At 37.1% G+C, this 19,291-nt stretch overlaps 1 protein-coding gene across 5 annotated transcripts in view; it reads right to left on the bottom strand.

Moving 5' to 3' along the window:
• The window catches only part of TNFRSF19 (TNF receptor superfamily member 19), a 501,102-nt gene that overhangs the window by 445,147 nt on the left and 36,664 nt on the right, over nucleotides 1–19,291 (bottom strand). For 3 of the 5 annotated variants that reach the window (XM_052671204.1, XM_052671205.1, XM_052671206.1), the window contains 4 exons: nucleotides 8,289–8,453; nucleotides 7,253–7,378; nucleotides 6,379–6,481; nucleotides 2,914–4,547 (listed from right to left, as the gene is read on the bottom strand). In XM_052671204.1, the coding sequence (XP_052527164.1) occupies nucleotides 4,151–4,547; nucleotides 6,379–6,481; nucleotides 7,253–7,378; nucleotides 8,289–8,453 (791 nt within the window). In that variant the 3' untranslated portion in view covers nucleotides 2,914–4,150. Of the gene's footprint in view, nucleotides 1–2,908; nucleotides 4,548–6,378; nucleotides 6,482–7,252; nucleotides 7,379–8,288; nucleotides 8,454–19,291 lie in introns of those variants that run through there. The other 2 variants (XM_052671203.1, XM_052671207.1) reach the window with 2 other exon arrangements.

The following is a 19,291-nucleotide window of genomic DNA, read 5'->3' as shown; positions in this document are numbered from 1 at the left end:
AGGATGCTCTTCATCCCACTGCCTATGTCATTGATAAAGATGTTGAAAAGCACAATAAACCCACAAATCAACAAACTGAGAATGGTTCAAGTAACAATTTATTCACAAGTAAAAAAAAAAAGAAGTAATACAAAGCTATTTATACAAGGTTTTAATTTACATTCTTTAAAGGATCATTTAAAACAGCACTGTAAGTCCTTGGATGTGATACGTGGGCAGTCAAAATGTGGTGTAGAGTTTGTTTTCTGTTGGCATGTACAACATCTCTTGCCACAGGCAATATAAAAAAGACCAATTTGGTTAAATTAAGGAAAGAAATATATACACAATATACATCTATTTGAAAAGCACTCTTCACTTTTCCTCCCTCTTTGCTCCAAAGCCATCTTCGTTCATGTGAAGATAGGAGTCCTTCCATCTGGAGGTGCTGGACAAAAGCATTACACAAAGTGTAAATTCCAATGGGAAAACGTGGTTACTGTGACAGATGCTGGCAAAGTTTTTGAACACAGTATTTTAAAGAAGCCTTAACAATGAAAAGTTAAAAATCCACACGTTGTAAAAATATCTTGCATGTAATGAAATGCACATTGGATTTTTTCTATTTACAAATATTTACAAAGAAGCACACATCTCTTCACGCACATTTAGTGGAAAATTATATTTCAACACTTCTTAAATGTGTGAAAGGATTCAAAGAATTTATTCAAAACTATTCTTATTTGAGTATACACTTTCCAGTACTTAGTTATGTAATTACACTCCTATAACTGACTATTATTCTACGTAAGAGATCAAATAGGAGTAGTTACTGATTAAAATAAGCCCCTTGTGTAGTTTCTTCACTTTGGCATGAATTTGACAACTGTTAATCAACAGTTTTTGCTCACATTAATAATCTCATTGATTTTGGCTGCCTATACTCGACCTAACTATTGTGCAGGGTTTGTCTCCCACCGGGTTCTTCAAAGAAGAAGTCTCTTTTTGTTACGGAACATGATTCTCTCATCATTTCCATTGCCATACAAACCACGTGCAGAAAGATGAGTAATATTTAATGCAAATTTGCATTTGTTTGGCTGATTGCTTTGCTTTTGTCAAGGCACATTGGGGATTTCTACAGAATGATTGCTAGAGGTCACAACCAGCAGGTTGGAGCCTGTTGAATTCAGTGAGCCAGTAGAGGCTGCAGAAATTACTCACAGAAGTTAAAACTACGTTAGGGAAAAATGGCTGCAGAATCCACATCTTTACAGGAAGCTCTACAACAAACCACAGTCATGAAAGTCATAAAGAACAAACAGGAAAGAAAGTTGATATTTATGAACTAGGCACGTGTGTAGCTCCAAAGATTCAATTCAGAGGTATTACAAACAAGTATTACAAACAAGGAATCTATTTTTATGTGTAAAATGGACTTTACACAAAACGCTTCAGTGAGAAGGACAGGGTGACGTGAATTAAAAAAACAGGAGGTCGACCAAATGAGTGAATTAAATCATAATGAAGCTTGAGACCATCACTTTAGCAATGAAAATAATTCATAATTAGTAATAGCTCTCATAGTATGAATAGTGGTGTGAGACACCTGCTGACTTCGCTGTCTTGAAGTGAGTTGACTGCATTTATTTCAACATAAAAAATACACGTTATAACAACAAGTGCTGTGTTCCAGCAGTGGGACGACCAGCAACATAACATCCCTTTCTATGCAGCTGACTTTCACTAAACCTAATACACAGCTGTTCTCCTGCTACATTGAACAAAACAATGTTCCCTCCCACAAGCAAAATAATTGGGTGAGAGGGACTTCAGCTCTATCATCTGTCGCATGCAAATTTGGTAAGTCTCCAAACTAGCTTCTTGATTACAAAGGCAATATATAATAAAAGCTTCAGTTCATCAATAGATGATCCTCACATAAATAGAAATGTTCTATTTTTAAGTCCTTCAACACCAGGAAACTGAGTTAAAAACTGGAATCAGAAAACAATATCAAATACATGCATAAATCTGCAAGCAGAGTAACTGGCAAAGTCTTGTCCCAGGCCTTCTCACAGCTGCAGCCATACTTAAGGTAGCCATGTAAACACGTTCACACATTTGTATTTCTTGATATATTGACATACGTTTGTATGCTCACTCCATTGGACTTCTTGAGAATCTCAGGGACTAAAAGGTTCTTTTTGAATAAGAGATGCAAATGTTCATAAATCCGCTCTCAGGATTCTCCTCAGATGCTCCTTAAAGTTTCACTTTACAGCTCTTACGGCTCAGATGCAACTGCTTCGATTGTGTGAAATGATGCCATTATTTTCCAGCTGATTTTGAAACTGTGACACTGAGGACCAGGCTGTATTTGATGACAGTCAGCAGACGAGCATTAGGGAAGCATAATGTTTCAGTGCTGAGAGAAATGCCTGCTTTCCTAAATGAAATTGAAAGAACAGTGGTTACATAAACTCAAAAAAATCTGTATGTGTTTTTATACTCAATTAAATGATAAAAAGCCCACTGCCAAATGTGGAAAGTCATGTAAACCTGAAAACTGTACCTGTATTATTATAACTAAGTGCACAAAGATAATGATGTGCTATTGCCTTCTGATTATATCATGTTACCATCTGTCCTGCAATATAACAAAGCACAGCCCTATGCAAGATTGTAATCCATCCACCTGCACTAAACAGACTGTCCTTCTCTCACAATATTTCAACAAGACACTAAAGAGCTTTTGACTTTTTCATCATGTTAAAACAGATATTTAGTCCCTGAAAAACTCAATTCATTTTCCATCGGTAGCCTCTGCAAACTGTGGAATAGCAGCATCAAGATTTGCAGCCATCACCATGCCCATGTTCCTTCCTATATGTTCCTAGAAAATGGCTGTCACCTAAGAATTATGCACTTAGTGCTTCCAGGATATGCATATTTTTGTTAAATACTAATTACTTTCTACTTCTTATTTAAGAACAATATGAAAATGACATGCAAACTGAATGGAAGAGGATCAAAGGAAGGTCCTTTATTTCTGCAGATGACCTGAAATTTTCATAATTACAGGTAACAAATATTTTTAATTAAATTTGGTGGATTATTAATGCTATTAATATTAGTGGTAAATGTTCCTGCCTCTGACTACTGCAGCTTTCCAGCCACAGCCCACACAGCAGGTAGAATGGTTGAATAACACCCCCAGTACACATGCCATGCATGGGATCCTTTCACAGATCAGCTTCGAGCTGCTCTCCTGCAATCACAGAATCACAGAATGGCCCGGGTTGGAAGGGACCTCAAGGATCACAAAGCTCCAACCCCTGCTACAGGCAGGGCCTCCAACCTCCACATTTAATACCAGACCAGGCTGCCCAGGCCCCCATCCAACGTGGCCTTTAAGTTACTTCCAATAGTAGAAAAAGGCATTTACAAACAACAACAAAACAAAATAGATCACAGCTAAAATTCAAGATGATATAAAGATCACAAAGTACAGTGACTCCCTGTGATGCTTATACTGTTATGTTTAGAGGCAGTCATTTATTTCCATGTCTCATTTTGACCTGAGACTTGTGTTTGCACTGAGATTTTACAGATTAAGCTGTACTCCTATTTTAGGGACAAACTGATGATATGGGAATACAGATGGCATTTAAGGTGCTTGAGATTCTCTTCTGTTTCCTTGCCACTTCCTTAAGAACCTGACAGAAGGCCTTGTGCATATTTTTAGAGGAATGCTTGCATGTCCTTTATGCTTTGTTTAACATAAGCAAAGACATTTTCACATAAACAAGGATTAGCCTCATATAATTGCACTCATAGTTTTGTCATAAGACTATTAATGGATATTTTCCCCCTGAAGTGTAATTAGAACTTGATAAAAAATTATTGGTGTACAGGCCTACCCCTGTGTTCTAGTTCATATTAGCTCAGCATTACAGCCTGAGTAATTACACCTTTCAAATTCAGTCAGTCATTTTCAAACATGAAACTTGGATCTTTTGTAGTGCTGTCACTTATTTCAGGAGCATCTACGTGTAACCTTTGGAGAAACATAACTATATACCCTCCACAATTCTATTTTTATCTAGCTCTGCATGCCTGGGGAACTCATTCTCACTCCTTCTTTGTAGTTGAATTTCTTACCTCTTTATCAGTCCGTAGAGTCATCTGCTGTTCCATTACACTTTGTCTTTGGCTCGGTTTCAGCAGCAGCTGAGTTCTGAAGTGATGAAACTTCCATATATGTTCTATCCTTGGATGTTTCAAAGGACTTTGCAATGTTTCCATCAGGAGGAGACTTAGCTGAAGTAAGTACATCACTTAGCTCCTGGCTATTATCTGACTCAATGGCAGTTGCATTTTCAGTCTCCAGACTGCAGGATTTTGCAGCGACTCCAGCCAGTTCTGAATATGATTCACAGAAAGAAATGCTGTCACAACAAGCTGAGTTCTGCATCAGAGGCCAAGCATCCGAAATGTCTCCACAAGCAGAGTGTGAAAGAGAACCAAGGAAGGCAGGAATCATTTCTCCAATGGAATCAGAAGCCCTGCAAAAAGATAAAAGGTGTGCTGTTTCAAAAGCATTCCAGCAAATATTATCAGTATTGTAATTATCGTCATTAGTGATTACAGGCATTTCAGACAGATTAAACAGGGTCATATTTAGCCAGTACTCGAGAGGCACCTTGTCCAAAAAACTCTTTTGAAATGGAAGCCAGGCTGTCCTTCCTCTGGACATGAAGAGAGCTCTGGAGATTATTACTAGAGGTAAAAAGGTTGCCTGAAGCCCTTCACAACGTGAATTTGGGGTTCCAGAACATATGAAATAGAGTTGCAATGTTTAGTCCAAAGAACAAAATTGTGATGAAATGTATTTGTTCTTCAACGTGTGTGTATGGTGGGGGGTTAAGGCAGGATATAAAAAGCTCAAATTGCAGTAAGAAAGATTTTTGGGAAGACTGACAATGATCTTTAATTGTTAGAATTATTTAGAACACAGGGAAGAAAGCGGAAGTAGAAACTCAGCAATCTGTCTCAAATAAAATGGTGACACTGACATCTCCCAGTGCCTGCATGCGGCTACTGAAGGCCCAGTGAATGATCTACTAAAGTTTTGTTCACACGTTTTATTCCAAAAACTGTCTGCAAGGTTTACAAAAATGTACAGGCTATCTCTGATATAAAGTAATAATCTGTGTGACCAAAACTTTTCACACATTAATATTGCCTGCAATGCAACTTAAGCAGCTTTACTCATTTCCAAAGCACGGTGTTTGAATAGCTTAGATAAATACACAGAGCGTTCCTGTAGATTGAGGTGAAAAGTCAGGACACTGAACCACAATTGAAGGAAATACGGCATTTTGGCAAAGGAAATTGGAGCAAACTCCACTTCTACTGGAAGGAATCAAGTAGCTTTGATGTATCCACACAGATATGTCATTTATTTTTAAAGACTTAACCAAAAAAGGATTCTCAAAAAGTACACAACTCTCAATTTGTCAGCTTTGGTAATACAGAAGGGTGATTCAAACTTCCTGGTAGTTAAACAAGTTGTTACAGAAAATTTAGGTGTTTTACATCTCCTGCTTGGGTCACCAACCTGCCTTGCATAAACAAAATCTACGAAGAAGCTGCTTCTACATTTTTAGTTAAACTTGGCCAGAGGAAGAAAACAGCTGGAAACCCTATATGGTAAACATTAAAGAGTTTAAAGAAATAAACAAACCCAGTGTTAAAATCTGTAACTAGGAAACTCTGCAGGACACCATAAGCTTTATATTTTTAGCTCAAGGCATTACTATGTCAATAACAAGTTCTGTATTTACACTCAGCTGTTTAGCAGAAAATAATGGTAGAAACTCTGAAGTACTTAACATTTCAAGTTTCACAGTCATTTAGAGTTTCTAAAAAAGGGAAGATTTTCATGATGCTTTTAAACAGTAATGAATCCCCTTAGATTCACAGGTTTATACAGCACCTTGCTAACACAAAGCAGGAAGGGAGGTCACCAAAGCCTCTACGGTACCACACACAAGAGAAAGAATGTCTGCTTACGAGAGAAATGGGTCACTTCACAGAACCACAGAATTGTAGGGGTTGGAAGGGACCTCCACAGATCATCGAGTCCAACCCCCCAACTTCTAACATGTCAGAATTTATTAAGTAATACTTAAACACTACATATTTTTTTTCCTTATTTAATGGAAGAATTTTTTAATCATAACACTATTTTTGCACAAAACAGGAAGATATGGCTACAATTCAAATAAAAAATCCAGTATTTCACTCCAAACAGCTATTGTATCCTGTGTAAATATTGACTTGATTGCATACAAAATAGCTAATGTTTAATAGACTTACATAACATTAAATTACCTTTCATTAAGTGTAGTCTGTGAGTGCAAAGCACAACTGTGACTGCTGTGATCCATGCTACAGGTTTCATCACAACACAGTGAAGGAATCAAATGAACAGGCCCTAAGAATGAAAATTGATTTAATAGTGTTAAATGCATTGAAGTTGTGTGTAAACCTGGCCTCTGTACTCTTTGGGTAGTTCACCAGTTACATTAAAATATATGGATTAAGGAAAGAGATCTCTTCTTGCAATAATAGGCTAATTTATTTCTTTAAAACAGAGTTATTTATAAAAGCCAAGTCCTTCCTCCTGAAATAATACAGATGCCTGCCATGAAAATCTGAACATCCATTCTTCAAATTAATTTGCTTTTTAATTAGGTACATAGAAGAAGAAGTACTTCATTCTGACAGCATACTAGGCATTTAAGCTTGTGTTCAAATTAAATTATGTATCTGTCAATATCATAAGCACATCTGTTCTGACAGCACTTCACAAAATCCCAGTGATTCGAATTGTTCAGGTTTTCAATGTCCTTCAGAACTGGTATCATGTTCTTACTATCTGTGAAATGCTTCATACCAGTTTAAGTCTCCAAGCCAAATGCAATGCTATTTTTATCAGAAAGAACTGAGATAGATATTTACTGCTTTTATTTAAGTGAATGGTCACTGGAATGAAAACAAAACAAAAAAATCATAACCAAATAGCTGCTCAGAAATCCTGTGCTTACTGAGAAATTAACCTGGGACAAGGGGTAGTTTGACAATGTTTACTTCGTAGTGAAAGCCAAACGTCGCAACTGAAGAGTGAGGTAAATGTTAATCATGAGTTCTTGTTGCTGGTATAACTGCTGTTCCTTACAGTGACTTTTAAATAGAATTAACATACCACAGGTCTGTGATGTGCTTCTCTGGCACTGGCAGCATGTTCTGTGGTTGTATTCATTTAGCCGTGGTCTATCAAAACAAGACAGTTCAGACCCATTGTAATGCATGTCTTGTGATCTCAGAGACCCTTTTGATAAAAGGAAAATATTTGTTAGTAAATGATACTTCTGTTCCTTTTCAGAGCCTCTATCTCCACAGAACACTTAAATGCCATAATACACAGCATTTCCATACATTTTCCAACCAAAAGATCCACCATGATGATGGGGTTTGACATCATGCATACCACAGGTTTTGTAACAAGCCCTAGAACAGCTGGTTCAACTACAGCCTCTCTTAGGAAGACATTTGCTCTTATTCTGGTGAAAGCATATCATATTGAAAGCATATCAATCTGAAATATACATTCAGCTGCTTTGTTTATGTTATCTTAAAGAACTTGATATTAATAAAAGACTTCATTTAGTCTGTATCACTGTAGGCCAAGACAAATGAATCACTAAATTTCACTAACTGAAGTTTGAACTCGCTGTGCCTGAATTTCTCAAAACTTTTACTGTCAAGGTTAAAATTTCATCTTAAAAAAAGATAAACCAAAATCATTAATGAAACATCTGCTATCCCCACTGGCCACAGTCATTAACTCAGCACGCTAATCCGTATTTCACAAAGGCATGTGATGCACAGATCCTCCATGATGGTATGTCTACATCAGTATTGCAATTCCATAATGGCATCCTAGCTTAGATTTCCAATGCTCCAAATATATCTGCACCATTTAACAGAGCATGGTGCATAATGAGTGCAAAACTATTTCTGGACATCTGCACAGCATTTTCTCAGAAGAAGCAAGTACATCCACGCTGAGTTTGCACACATGTATAGGCTTCTGCTAGCTTTTTCATCTCAATGATAAATTTGCTTAAATGCTGTAGACATAACAATCCTAGGTTTTACTTATTTATATCCAGAGAGATTTGCCAACCAAATACTGATGCATAAATATTACAAAGAAACAGTGATAACTGGAAACTTACAGCTTGGTTTCTTCTCCATAAACTGCCTCTTGCAATAGATAACACAAAGAATAAGAAGAGCCAAGAGCACTGTTGCAAGTGCACTGCATATAACAGCTGCTAGAGCAGTGTCTCGAGGACTGGAAGCAGTTGATGGGATCTTCACAAGGTTTACTTTGGTGGTACCTGAAATGTAATTAAATAATAATTAAGGAAAGTTGTGCAATGTCAGAAATGTACAACCATGTGAAGGAAATTCGAGCTAGCAGAAGAGGCTCTCAGCACAGGGAAAAAAAAAAAAAAAGAATGCTCCATCTACTAATGTATAAGCTTTATGTAGATAAATAATCAGCAGCTACATTATTTATATATATATATATTTATATATATTTATATATATATCTCATATATATATATGAGATGCACACAAAGGCACTCCAACTGTCTCTGGGAATGGAATCTTAACCATGAAAATGAAGACCTCTCAATTTTTAATGTCAAAAATGATTTTAACTATTTCCTAGGCTATAGTAGAGAAAGCTGTCCACTAGAGGGAGTCACAATTACATGCACTTCCATTCAAAAGATCTTTTTTGAGAGCTTGAGATGCCCAGAAGAGTTCTAATGCTGAAATACCATTTTGCTTGGTTGCATAAATTGTCACAGATTTCTAGAATCAAGCCAAGGATTTCACCAGCACTATTTTTTTTTTTTTAATTCAGTGCTAATTTTTGAAAACAAATAATATCTTCAGAGAACATTCAACAGACTGACTTTACACCTGTACTGTTGAAGGCTTATGCAATGACTCAAGCTTTGACAAACATGACTTTCAAATGGAAAGTAAAAAAAAAACAAACCACAACCGAAATCATTGAAAATGTAACTGCAACTACAGAAACTCTTAAGTTGCAAATGATCTTTTTAAAGTCAATTTTTTTAACAACTTTTTACTCCTGATAGTTCATCTTTTTCAATCCACTCTGAAAGCCGCATCACTCAGCAGCATCTTATGAGGAAAGGAACACAAATCTGAATATTTATCTAACAGTAAACTTAAAAAAAGAAAAGGTATTCACTTGTAAAAATAAGTCAGACTGTCTATTTCCCCCCCAAATTCTTTTGCTAAAACCTAAAGATCAAAATTTCCTAAGAAATACTCCACACAGTCATGTATAAATTGGAAAATAGATGTCTGCCAAAGTATATTAGAATCACTAATTAAATTGTATGTAACTACAAATGTTTGTTATCCTAACTGCCTATAATAGCAGCAAGAAAGAACTTGCTTACTTTCTGACTTAGTGGAATCAATGGGATTGTATTACTCAGGAATGCTTTTCTCACATAATTATGCTATTTCCTCTACACACATCAGACACTGGCACCAAAGCATTTTAAGCATTCTATATCACTTTGTTATCATGGTCAGATATTTTGCCAAAAATCTAGACCTTTTGAAAACGAACTTCCTTACATCCAGTTGTAATACTGCAGACTTTATACCAAGGAAAACATCAACTCCTCGGAATCCAAATTTAAAAACCAAAAATGAAACCCGTGCATTACATGAATGATTTATACTACTGCACCTCATCTTTTTTGCACCCTTTTATTATTCTAAATCGGACTGAGAGGGAATTCTGGAGGGTCCAGTGAAGAGCCATCAAGATGATGAAGGGACTGGAGCAACTCTCCCATGAGGAGAGGCTGAGAAAGCTGGGACTGCCATAAATATTTGAAGGGAGGGTGGCAAGAAGATGCAGCCAGGCTCTCCTCAGTGGTGCCCAGTACCAGGACAGGAGGCAATGGGCACAAGCTGGCACACAGAAGGTTCCCTGAGAACACCAGCAGCACTTGTGTGCAAGTGGCAGAGCGGTGCAGATCTCCCTGGAGACCTTTCAAAGCACATGTGGCACTGTATGTGGCACTGGGCACCCTGCTCTGTGTCCCTGCTGGAGCAGGGATTGGGCCCAATGACGTCCAGGTGTCCTTTCCCACCTTAGATACACTGTCATTCTGATATACTAAAAAGCAGTAGATCCTAAAACTTATTAATACAGAGACTAAAATCTTCTACACAACTGAGAAACATATTTTGAAACTGTCCTTCTACTGAAGTTTTATTATTTTCTTTATTATATCAAAAGGTCTATTATTTCTATTTCAGCTATATAGAATACAATTCCAATCCATGGTTACAGGTAATTTTCCTTCTTAAAAAGTATTACCTGCCCTTCTCCTTTTTTTCTATAATTCCAGCTATTCATAGAGTTAAGTCCTAGGATTTCTTTTCCAGATCTTCGTTGGTGTTCAACATTACAGTCTTCCAGAAAGAAAACTTTTCACACAGCCATGTTTGCTGGGTCTGGTATGGAAATCATGGATATCAGATTTTCATTTTTACACAACTACCTGATTGAGTCCTTAGAAAGTTACAGATAGTGAGGACAAGCATTTAAAAACATGAAAATAAAAAAATTAGCAGAATGTCTTCAAATGTTTTTCATGTCAATCTATCTGCATGCTTCCATCTACCTACCTAAAAGCACTGATCACTTCTTAGAAATTCACCTTCATAGTTAATAGAAAAAAAGAATTGTTTTTTCTCACAGGATGAACAGAACAAATCACTGGATGTAGAGCTGCTACACTTTTGACTTTCTTCCTTTGCTCACAAAATGAATCTATTTGCAAGTATAATAATGTATTAGATTCTGTTCTGGGAAACTGCAAATGATACACATTTCTTTAAGTTTCATCAGCAGCATCCAAATTGGAAATATGACTTTATATTAAATTGGGATGGCAAAAAATGAAATTCATTTTAGGCTACTTAAGATTTATTTTGCTGATTTTTTTTTTCTTTTCTTTTCTTTTTTTTTTTTTTTTTTTTTTTGACTTGAGAAAGCAATTTTCAATTCCTGAGAATGTCTACCACTCATCTTCACCTTCAAAGAACTTCTTAGAATAGCTGCTGTGAGCAGTCCATTGTACTTGAGCTCTAATTATAATGATAGTGATCTTCCCTGCAGAGACCAACACTTCAGAAGTGGATTGCTATTGTAATAGTGGCCCGTTGGGCATTGCTGAACTTTGCTTTCAGTGTTACTCAGATATGTGTGCATTTTCATAAACTCTCACTTTTCAGGCTCACAGACTATATGGTCTCATTTTAGTAAAGCAAGGAGGTGTACTTCATGCTTGTACTTACATCTGTTAAATGACTAACTTTAAATATGTAATTAAGCACTGAACTGGACAAGATACATTAAGAAAGGAGGGAGGCGGTGCACAATTTTACAATTCTTGAAAGCATGTGCATATTATGCATTAAAAAAAACAACAAAAATGTATTTTATTTGAGAAAAAGCTGTAATGTTCTAAGTTTAGTTTCAACATATTCTGAAAATGTTCTCATGCTAAAAAAGAATTAACCAAAATACCAAGCCACCTCCTGCATAACTTTGAGAAGTAAGCCAAATTATGTATTCTATCCTCAATTAAGGAACAGTACCTTGTAATGTCAGTGTGCAAATACATGGTTCTTAAAAGCAAACGAAGTTTTTGCAAAGCAAGACGGTTAAATCTTGGTAACTCTGCTACTACTGAACATACAAATCCCAATTGTATCACTATAAATTCTGCCAAGAAACAAAACAGTTGAATTTTCAGCCAGTCATACCAAATAACCAGAGTCTGGGCAAAATGTAAAGACACTTCTGTTATTATTTATTTCATACTTATTTTCTTAGATTTGTTTTTTTCCTTTGAACTACAACCAATTACAGCCACTACTGAAATCAGTATGCCAGACAAAAAATAATTCCGTGGTAGATTAACCATCTGAAATCAGAACTTGCAGCACTTCACATTCCTTCCATGGATACAATACATACTTGCTGAAGTTGAGGATGATAAAATGTGGAATTTTATGTCTGGGTTTTCTTTGGAAATTACTATTAACAGTCAAATCAATATTAGCCTCAAGAAGGCTTACTCATTAAGACACTGCTAATCAAAACTCCACTGAAATAGCATTCACACGATAACATGGTAACAAAGTGCCATCTTTTACAATCAGGACTGAAAATAAGATACAAAAGTAAAATAAAATGTGATTTAATTTCTAAAATATTGATCTTTCTAACCAAGAAAGAAGAAAGGAGCATTTGCCTATTATAAAAAGTGTTCACTACCTTTACATTGATTTACGCTGATTGATTCAAGTTGGTGTAGCAACCTCAGTTTGACAAGAATTAAGGGCTCAGACATACCCTCAAATTGCAACAATTTAACAAGCTATTGCCTGTCAGTGGAACTGCAGCATCTATCTGCATGACTGCTCTTGATCCACAGGAAACAGAGCAGCGTGAGGTGACATCCCTTCATTGTGAAGAAAGTTTGAATGATGTTTATGTTCATTTAGAAGGAAAAAAGTAACGACTTTATGTAGTATAGCACCCAGCTGCCCAACAAGAAAACAACGTATTGTGTATAAACATATAGGTAGTACAGGTATTACATGTATTATTTGTATATATACATAAAATCCATTTGTAATATATATCACTGTGCATTAACATCAATGGAAAGTAAGATGTCCTGAGTATATTCTCGAGTCTTCTTGCCTCCTTTCTGCAGATCTTTCATGTAAGAGGAAAGGACCTTTATTAAACAGGACTGCTGCAGGCTGTGGTAAACACTGGAGAGAATCTCCTGACAGCTGTAAAGGAACGGCCATTTGCGTGCATGGCCTACGCCCAAAAGTTCATTGTGTCAAGCCACATCTTTCAAATGTGCAGCAACTCTGACATTAAAGCCTTTAGTTTCCAACTTAGTGCCCTACATTTTTTTTGTTTTGCTTCATTTCGCTGTTCTTATTTTTTTAATAAACATACCAAGCAGCCTTAAGGGAGAAAATGACTATTCAAGTGTTTATCCTTTGTTTGGAAATCCTGAAAAATGTGTTTATAAATTCAAATTTTGAAACCTCATGTATTCATTTCCAAGCTCATTTCTGTTGCACTGCACATTTTACAGAACTCCAATTGTTGACAACCTTTCTATGATCAAAGTGGTAGAAAACTGCATTGTGCATGGGAATTTAAAATACAGTACTGGATATATGCTGCTACATCTGTAAGGCACAGTCAAATTCTACATCAGGTTTTTATTTTGGTAATTAAGACGTGTTAGTTCTTGGTCCTACTGTGGTAATCTAAATTGAAATTACACATTGGCACAAAAGAAACCTTGATTCGTACATAAATTTTCATGCAGATGGTGGTGGCACACTGGGACAGGTTGCCCAAGAGGCTGTGGATGCCCCATCCCTGCAGGCATTCAAGGCCAGGCTGGATGTGGCTCTGGGCAGCCTGGTCTGCTGGTTGGCAGCTCTGCACATAGCAGGGGGTTGAAACTTGATGATCTTTGTGGTCCTTTTCAACACAGACCATTCTATGATTCTATGATCCTATGACTCTATAATAAAACTTTCAACTTTGAGAACTGTCAGTCTATTGAAAAATAGACTTGAGAATAAACTTTCAGGTAATCTGGAAAAAAACCTGGCTTTTGCTTCCAGCAGCTTTGCATCCTCAGCAGCTGAAGATTTTGCATAGAATTCCATTTCTTTTTCTTATTCTTTTTTCACTTTTCACAAGTGTTTGCATGTATTAAATCAGTAACATAATAATGTCTGTGTCAGAACACATAAGTAGAAAACCAACTTTCCTACTTCACTTCTAATGTGTCCAATTAATCCAATTTCTTTTTAAAGAGAAAAATTGTTTTGGGAACAAGAACACAGTATTTTAGAATAATCTCCTGTTCAAATCTAAGTACATTGTGCTAGTGCCCATGCTTATCTCTATCTTCCCTCACAGAAATCTAAACTGATTAATAACACCTGTTTTAAAAAACTACCTTCTCCTGTCACAATAGAAAGCAAGAGAGTTTTGCTGCTTTTGGATAACTACTTAAAATCTCTAATGTACCTACAATGAGCAAATAGAGAACTTCAAAAAATCTGTTTGAATCCCACGCTATCATAAATTCTGACATTTGAGATAAAGAAGAAACAGAGGATAAGCCACTCCACCAAAATCTTAGTAATGATAACTACAGCAGAGCTCATAGTTTATATGTGCATCAAATCTTGACAAATTATATTTATATATAAATTATAAATTATATACATATATATAATATAAATATATAAATATATATATATATAATATAAATATAATAATATATATATATAAGAAAACATCCTGCTCACAAATTCCACTTTCAGTGGTGTGAGTACCATGGATAACATGATCAAGTATGCAAAACACAGGATGGAAGCTTTCTCTTTCTGTGGAATAGCCAAATTTTCTATTATTCTATATATATCCCTATATTCTTAGATTACAAGCTATGTGCTTTCTCACAAAATCCTGCTGCTAAAACACTTCCTCCTAAGAAAATACTAGCAGATGATGATAATTCTGTGAATCTAGATGTCCCAGAGTGCCAAAAGGGGATGGACTTCTTCTTGAAACATATCGTTCTCTTCTCACTCATACAAAAAGATGAGAGAAATGGTTCTCAGTTCCAAAATTCTTATGAAAGTTATTGTTCACACAAGCAGACCAAGAGTATGTGCTGTTTACAGAAACAGTATTTTCAAATGGGCAGCTATTGTCGTAACACGATTCCTGAAACAGGAGACAAAGACCACACGTTCTTTAGAATTTAATCATAGAATCATCTGAATTGGAAGGGAGTGTTACAGGTTGTCTAGTCTAACTCCCCTACAATGGCAGGGACACCTACACCTAGATCAGGTTGCTCACAGCCCTGTCCAGCCTGACCTGGAATGTCTGCAGGGATGGGGCATCCACCATCTCTCTGGACAACATGTACCTCATCAACCTTATTATAAAAAAACTTCTTCCTTATGTCCAACAGAGATCTCCACTCATTTAGTTTCAACCACTTCCCCTTGTCCTATCACAACAGACCCTGTTGAAGAGTTTGCCCCCTTCATTCTTAAAGTCCCCTCTCAGATATTGAAACATTGCTCTCAGGTCTCCCTGGAGCCTCCGCTTCTCCAGGCTGAAGCACCCCAGCTCTCTCAGTCTGTCCTCACAGGGAGGTGTTCCACCCATTGGATCATATATTCACTAGTTAAATGACAATTGCATGCTTGTTTGTATGTAAAAATAATGAAGGTTGTGTCTTTAGCTAACAGAGATTAACTGGTTTGAATAATCAGAAGTGTAAAGGAACAATGTCAGTTCCTTATGAACAGTGAATCGCAGATTAGTCACAGAAGTTTCTGTTTCCCTCTGATCCAATTAGAAAAAAATTGCTTAATTTGAAAATATTTGGTAAATATTGAAGATAATAAAAGTATTCAGCTTTCTGACTTCTGTCTGCTGACTGGATGCCTATTGTGGCATTAGAATCACAGGGTATACTGTGACCATCTTCAGTCATAAGCAAATTATAGCTTTTGCCAATGCAACCTACCCATTCAAAAAACTGCCTAAATGATGTATAGCTGACCTGCTGTATTTGAATATCAAATTATTTTCAGGCTCGTTTGCTCACTTGGACAAAAATGGAGGTTGCTGGATTGGCTGAATAATATTTAGTCCAGAAACCTTAGAGTTCTAGCAGCGATAAGAAAATTCAGTAAAATTCTGGTTCCACCAAGGCTGGAAAAGACCTCCAAGATCATCTAGATCGACCGTCCTCGTACCATCAGTATTTCCCCACTAAACCATGTCCCTCAGAACAGCACCTAAATGTTCCTTGAAAACCTCCAGCGACGAAGACTCCATTGCCTCCCTGGGCAGCCTGTTCAGTGCCTGACCATTCTTTCAGGCCATTCTTTCTCATCCTACCACTAGTTAAGCGGGAGGAGAGGTTGACCCCCACTTCACCACAACCTCCTTTCAGGTTGTTGTAGAGAATGACATGGAGTCCCTGAGCCTCCTCTTCTACAGACTGAAAAATTCCACTTTGCTCAGTTTCTCCTCTTAAGAATTGTGCTCCAGACCCCTCACCAGTTTTGTTGTTCTTCTGCAGGCATGCTCCAGGGCCTTGATGTCTTTCCTGTAGTGAGAGGTGCGAAACTGAACACAGTGGTCTGAGCTGAATAGAGTGGAACCATCACCTCCCTGTTCCTCCTGACAATACAATTCAATACAATTTCTGATGTGATCCAGGATGCCATTGGCTTCCTTGGTCCCCAGGACATGGCTGGGTCACGTTCAGCCAAACATTGACAAACAGCCCCAGGCCCGTTTCTCCCACACAGTCTTCCAGCCACACTGCCCTAAGCCTGTAGCGTTGCACGGGATTGTTGTGGCCAAAGTGCAGGACCTGCCATTTGGTCTTGTTGAACTTCACCCCCTGGGTCTCAGCCCAGTGATCCAGCCTGCCCAGATCCCTCTGAAGGACCTTCCTACCCCCAGGCAGATCCTCCCAGGTTGGCATAATCTGCAAACGTACTGAGGGTGCACTCAGTCTCCTTGTCCAGGTCATCAATACAGATATGAAAAAGAACACACCCCAGTACTGAACTCTGGGGAACACCACTCATGACTGGCTGCTGGCTGGATTTAACTCCAGAGTGACCACCACTCTCTGGGCCCAGCCCTCCACCAGTTCTTTACCCAGCAAAGAGTGTACCTGTCCAAGCCACGGGCTGCCAGCTTTTCCAGGAAAATATTCTCTTAAAACTGCTGAAAATAAAGATCTGTGATCTTACTTTAAAATAAGAGGATGGGGGGAAAGTCACAAACAAGGCTTGTAACCTTTTTCAGATTAGTCTGTGGAAGAGGAAGTAGTGATGGGGTTTCTCCTTTCAAGTAAAAGCTTAAGAGCTCTTTTCCAAGACGCATGAGATTGAAGTTCAGCTCCATCCTCTGCAGCCTCCTCAGAGAGTATTCTAGAAACTAAGTTATAAACTGTTGTGAGTAGAAGATTATTTCATCTCTCTAACTGAATTTGGCCAGCTGTAAAACTTCAGGAGAAGCAGTAAGCACCTTTCTAAGGGCAGCCAACAGCCACAAGAAATGTGTTTGTGAAATGTAAGAAAGTTAAGAAAACCATAATCAGGTTAGTGAACCAAAAGTTTTTCCTGTTTATAATTACATTAGAATATCACTAGTTTAGAAAAAGGGATCAAGGCAAGGCAACTACATCTGATTTTTCATTTTTATTTTTAAAAAACATCATTACTAGCTACTTTCATGTATTGGTGGGGAAAACATGTTTTTACTGTGGAAAACTGAGCATTTAAATAATTAAGACTGTTTCATAGCTCTTGTACACAACTGGGATGAATTACCATTCTGAACTACAGTGGAAGTTAAGAGCTGCAGAACCAACACTACTGGTATTTTTTAACTTGTTTTATGTTCAATTTTGCAACTTTCAGATTTAAAAAAAAGTTAAATGCATGTGATCCGAAATACATGGTATTAAATACAATTTTTTCATAGTTTTCTAACATAAACCCTAAACACCTCTAGAAGCTGGACATTTGTGACCATCTTCCTTTAATACTGCATATCTCAAAGTAAATTTCATTGTTTACTGCAACAAAAGTTACCTATTGTGCAACGTTATGCATGCACAAGAATACAGTGCAGATGAAAAAGATGTAGCTTTGAAGTCTGAAATAATAATGGCTTATATAAAGCAGTTTTAATTTACTACTTAAAGCTTTGAGGATATAGCAAAGCCACGCAGAACAAAAGGCTGCTGAGTACAAGCTCCTAACTTTGCCATTTTACCTAATCTGACATATAACTTCTCCTTTCCTTAATAGAATTCAGAAGGAATTAGTCAAAGAATATAGAAGATACAGTGAAAGGCTATCTTCTTTGAAAGGTCAACCTCTATTGGATTCATCTGATCAAAGCAAACATCTATATCTCCGTGGGTCACCTGAGAGTTCTCTGCAGTTTGGTGATGATAGCTAAGTTTATTAAGAAGGAATGAAAAAGTTTTTAATCTAAAAAACTATTTTCCTCCTTAAAAAGGAAAAAGTAGAAGGGTAAGAGGAACATCAGGTATAAGGAAGCTGGACAATGTTTCTTTCATCTAATCTGACACTGGCAACTCATTGAAATAAACTCTAACTTGGGAAGTATAGAGACAAAGTCAAAGCTACTCACTTTAGTGTCTTTTTATAAAACACAGCTAGAAAAAGAAATCTCCAGATAAGTGCTTATTTTTTTCTGAAACAACTTTGTGGGATCACAGGCTTGAAAGTCTACTTCACATTAGTTATAGAAGCTTAACTTATCCATCTTTCCTGAACTCTTGGGGTACTTAACTCTCCACTGATTATCAGTGGAAGATGGGGCTGACAACTTCAGTGTTAAGCATGAGCTTTTATATGCCTAATGGGGGTGCACAAATTCCATCCTAAATTTCCACAAACACATATGGTAAGTAAAAATATATGTACATTCAATAGCATGCACATATAATTTAAGTTCATATATGCATACTTATATACACACACACAAACTACTGGACTTGAATGGATCATCATTAAAACTCGTGGATGCAACCTTTTATTTAAAAAAAGAGATTATCTTTTTCAGAAATAGTCACGGTCTGTATCTCAGACAAAGACACAAATCACTGCCCAAAATAACATGTAGGATTGCCTCTATGACCTTTGTAAAAGAGGTGGTTGGCAGGGTACTGCTTCTGCAGAAGTGAACCAGTAAGAGCGAGATTTGTGAAAGGCCTATCACTAGAAAAGCTAAAGGGAAGTAGAGAAATACTGGAATCATACCACTGATCAGTGGGAACACCAGGTCTTTCCAGCTCATAAGATGTTACTTCATAATGAATCATCACTGATAAGGCCCTTAGTGCATCACTCTTATTCTAAGGCTACTGCATCCTACTCTATTTCCAGTACATTCTAGTCCTCCAAGCCTGTGATTTCTTCTAGGTGCTTCAGTGCTGTTACACTTTTTGATGATTTTCTTAATAGACAGTTG

The sequence above is a fragment of the Tympanuchus pallidicinctus genome, unplaced genomic scaffold (assembly GCF_026119805.1).
Source record: "Tympanuchus pallidicinctus isolate F22 unplaced genomic scaffold, pur_lepc_1.0 scaffold11, whole genome shotgun sequence".
NCBI lineage: Eukaryota > Metazoa > Chordata > Aves > Galliformes > Phasianidae > Tympanuchus > Tympanuchus pallidicinctus.
This window is presented reverse-complemented; position numbering and strand designations above follow the sequence as displayed.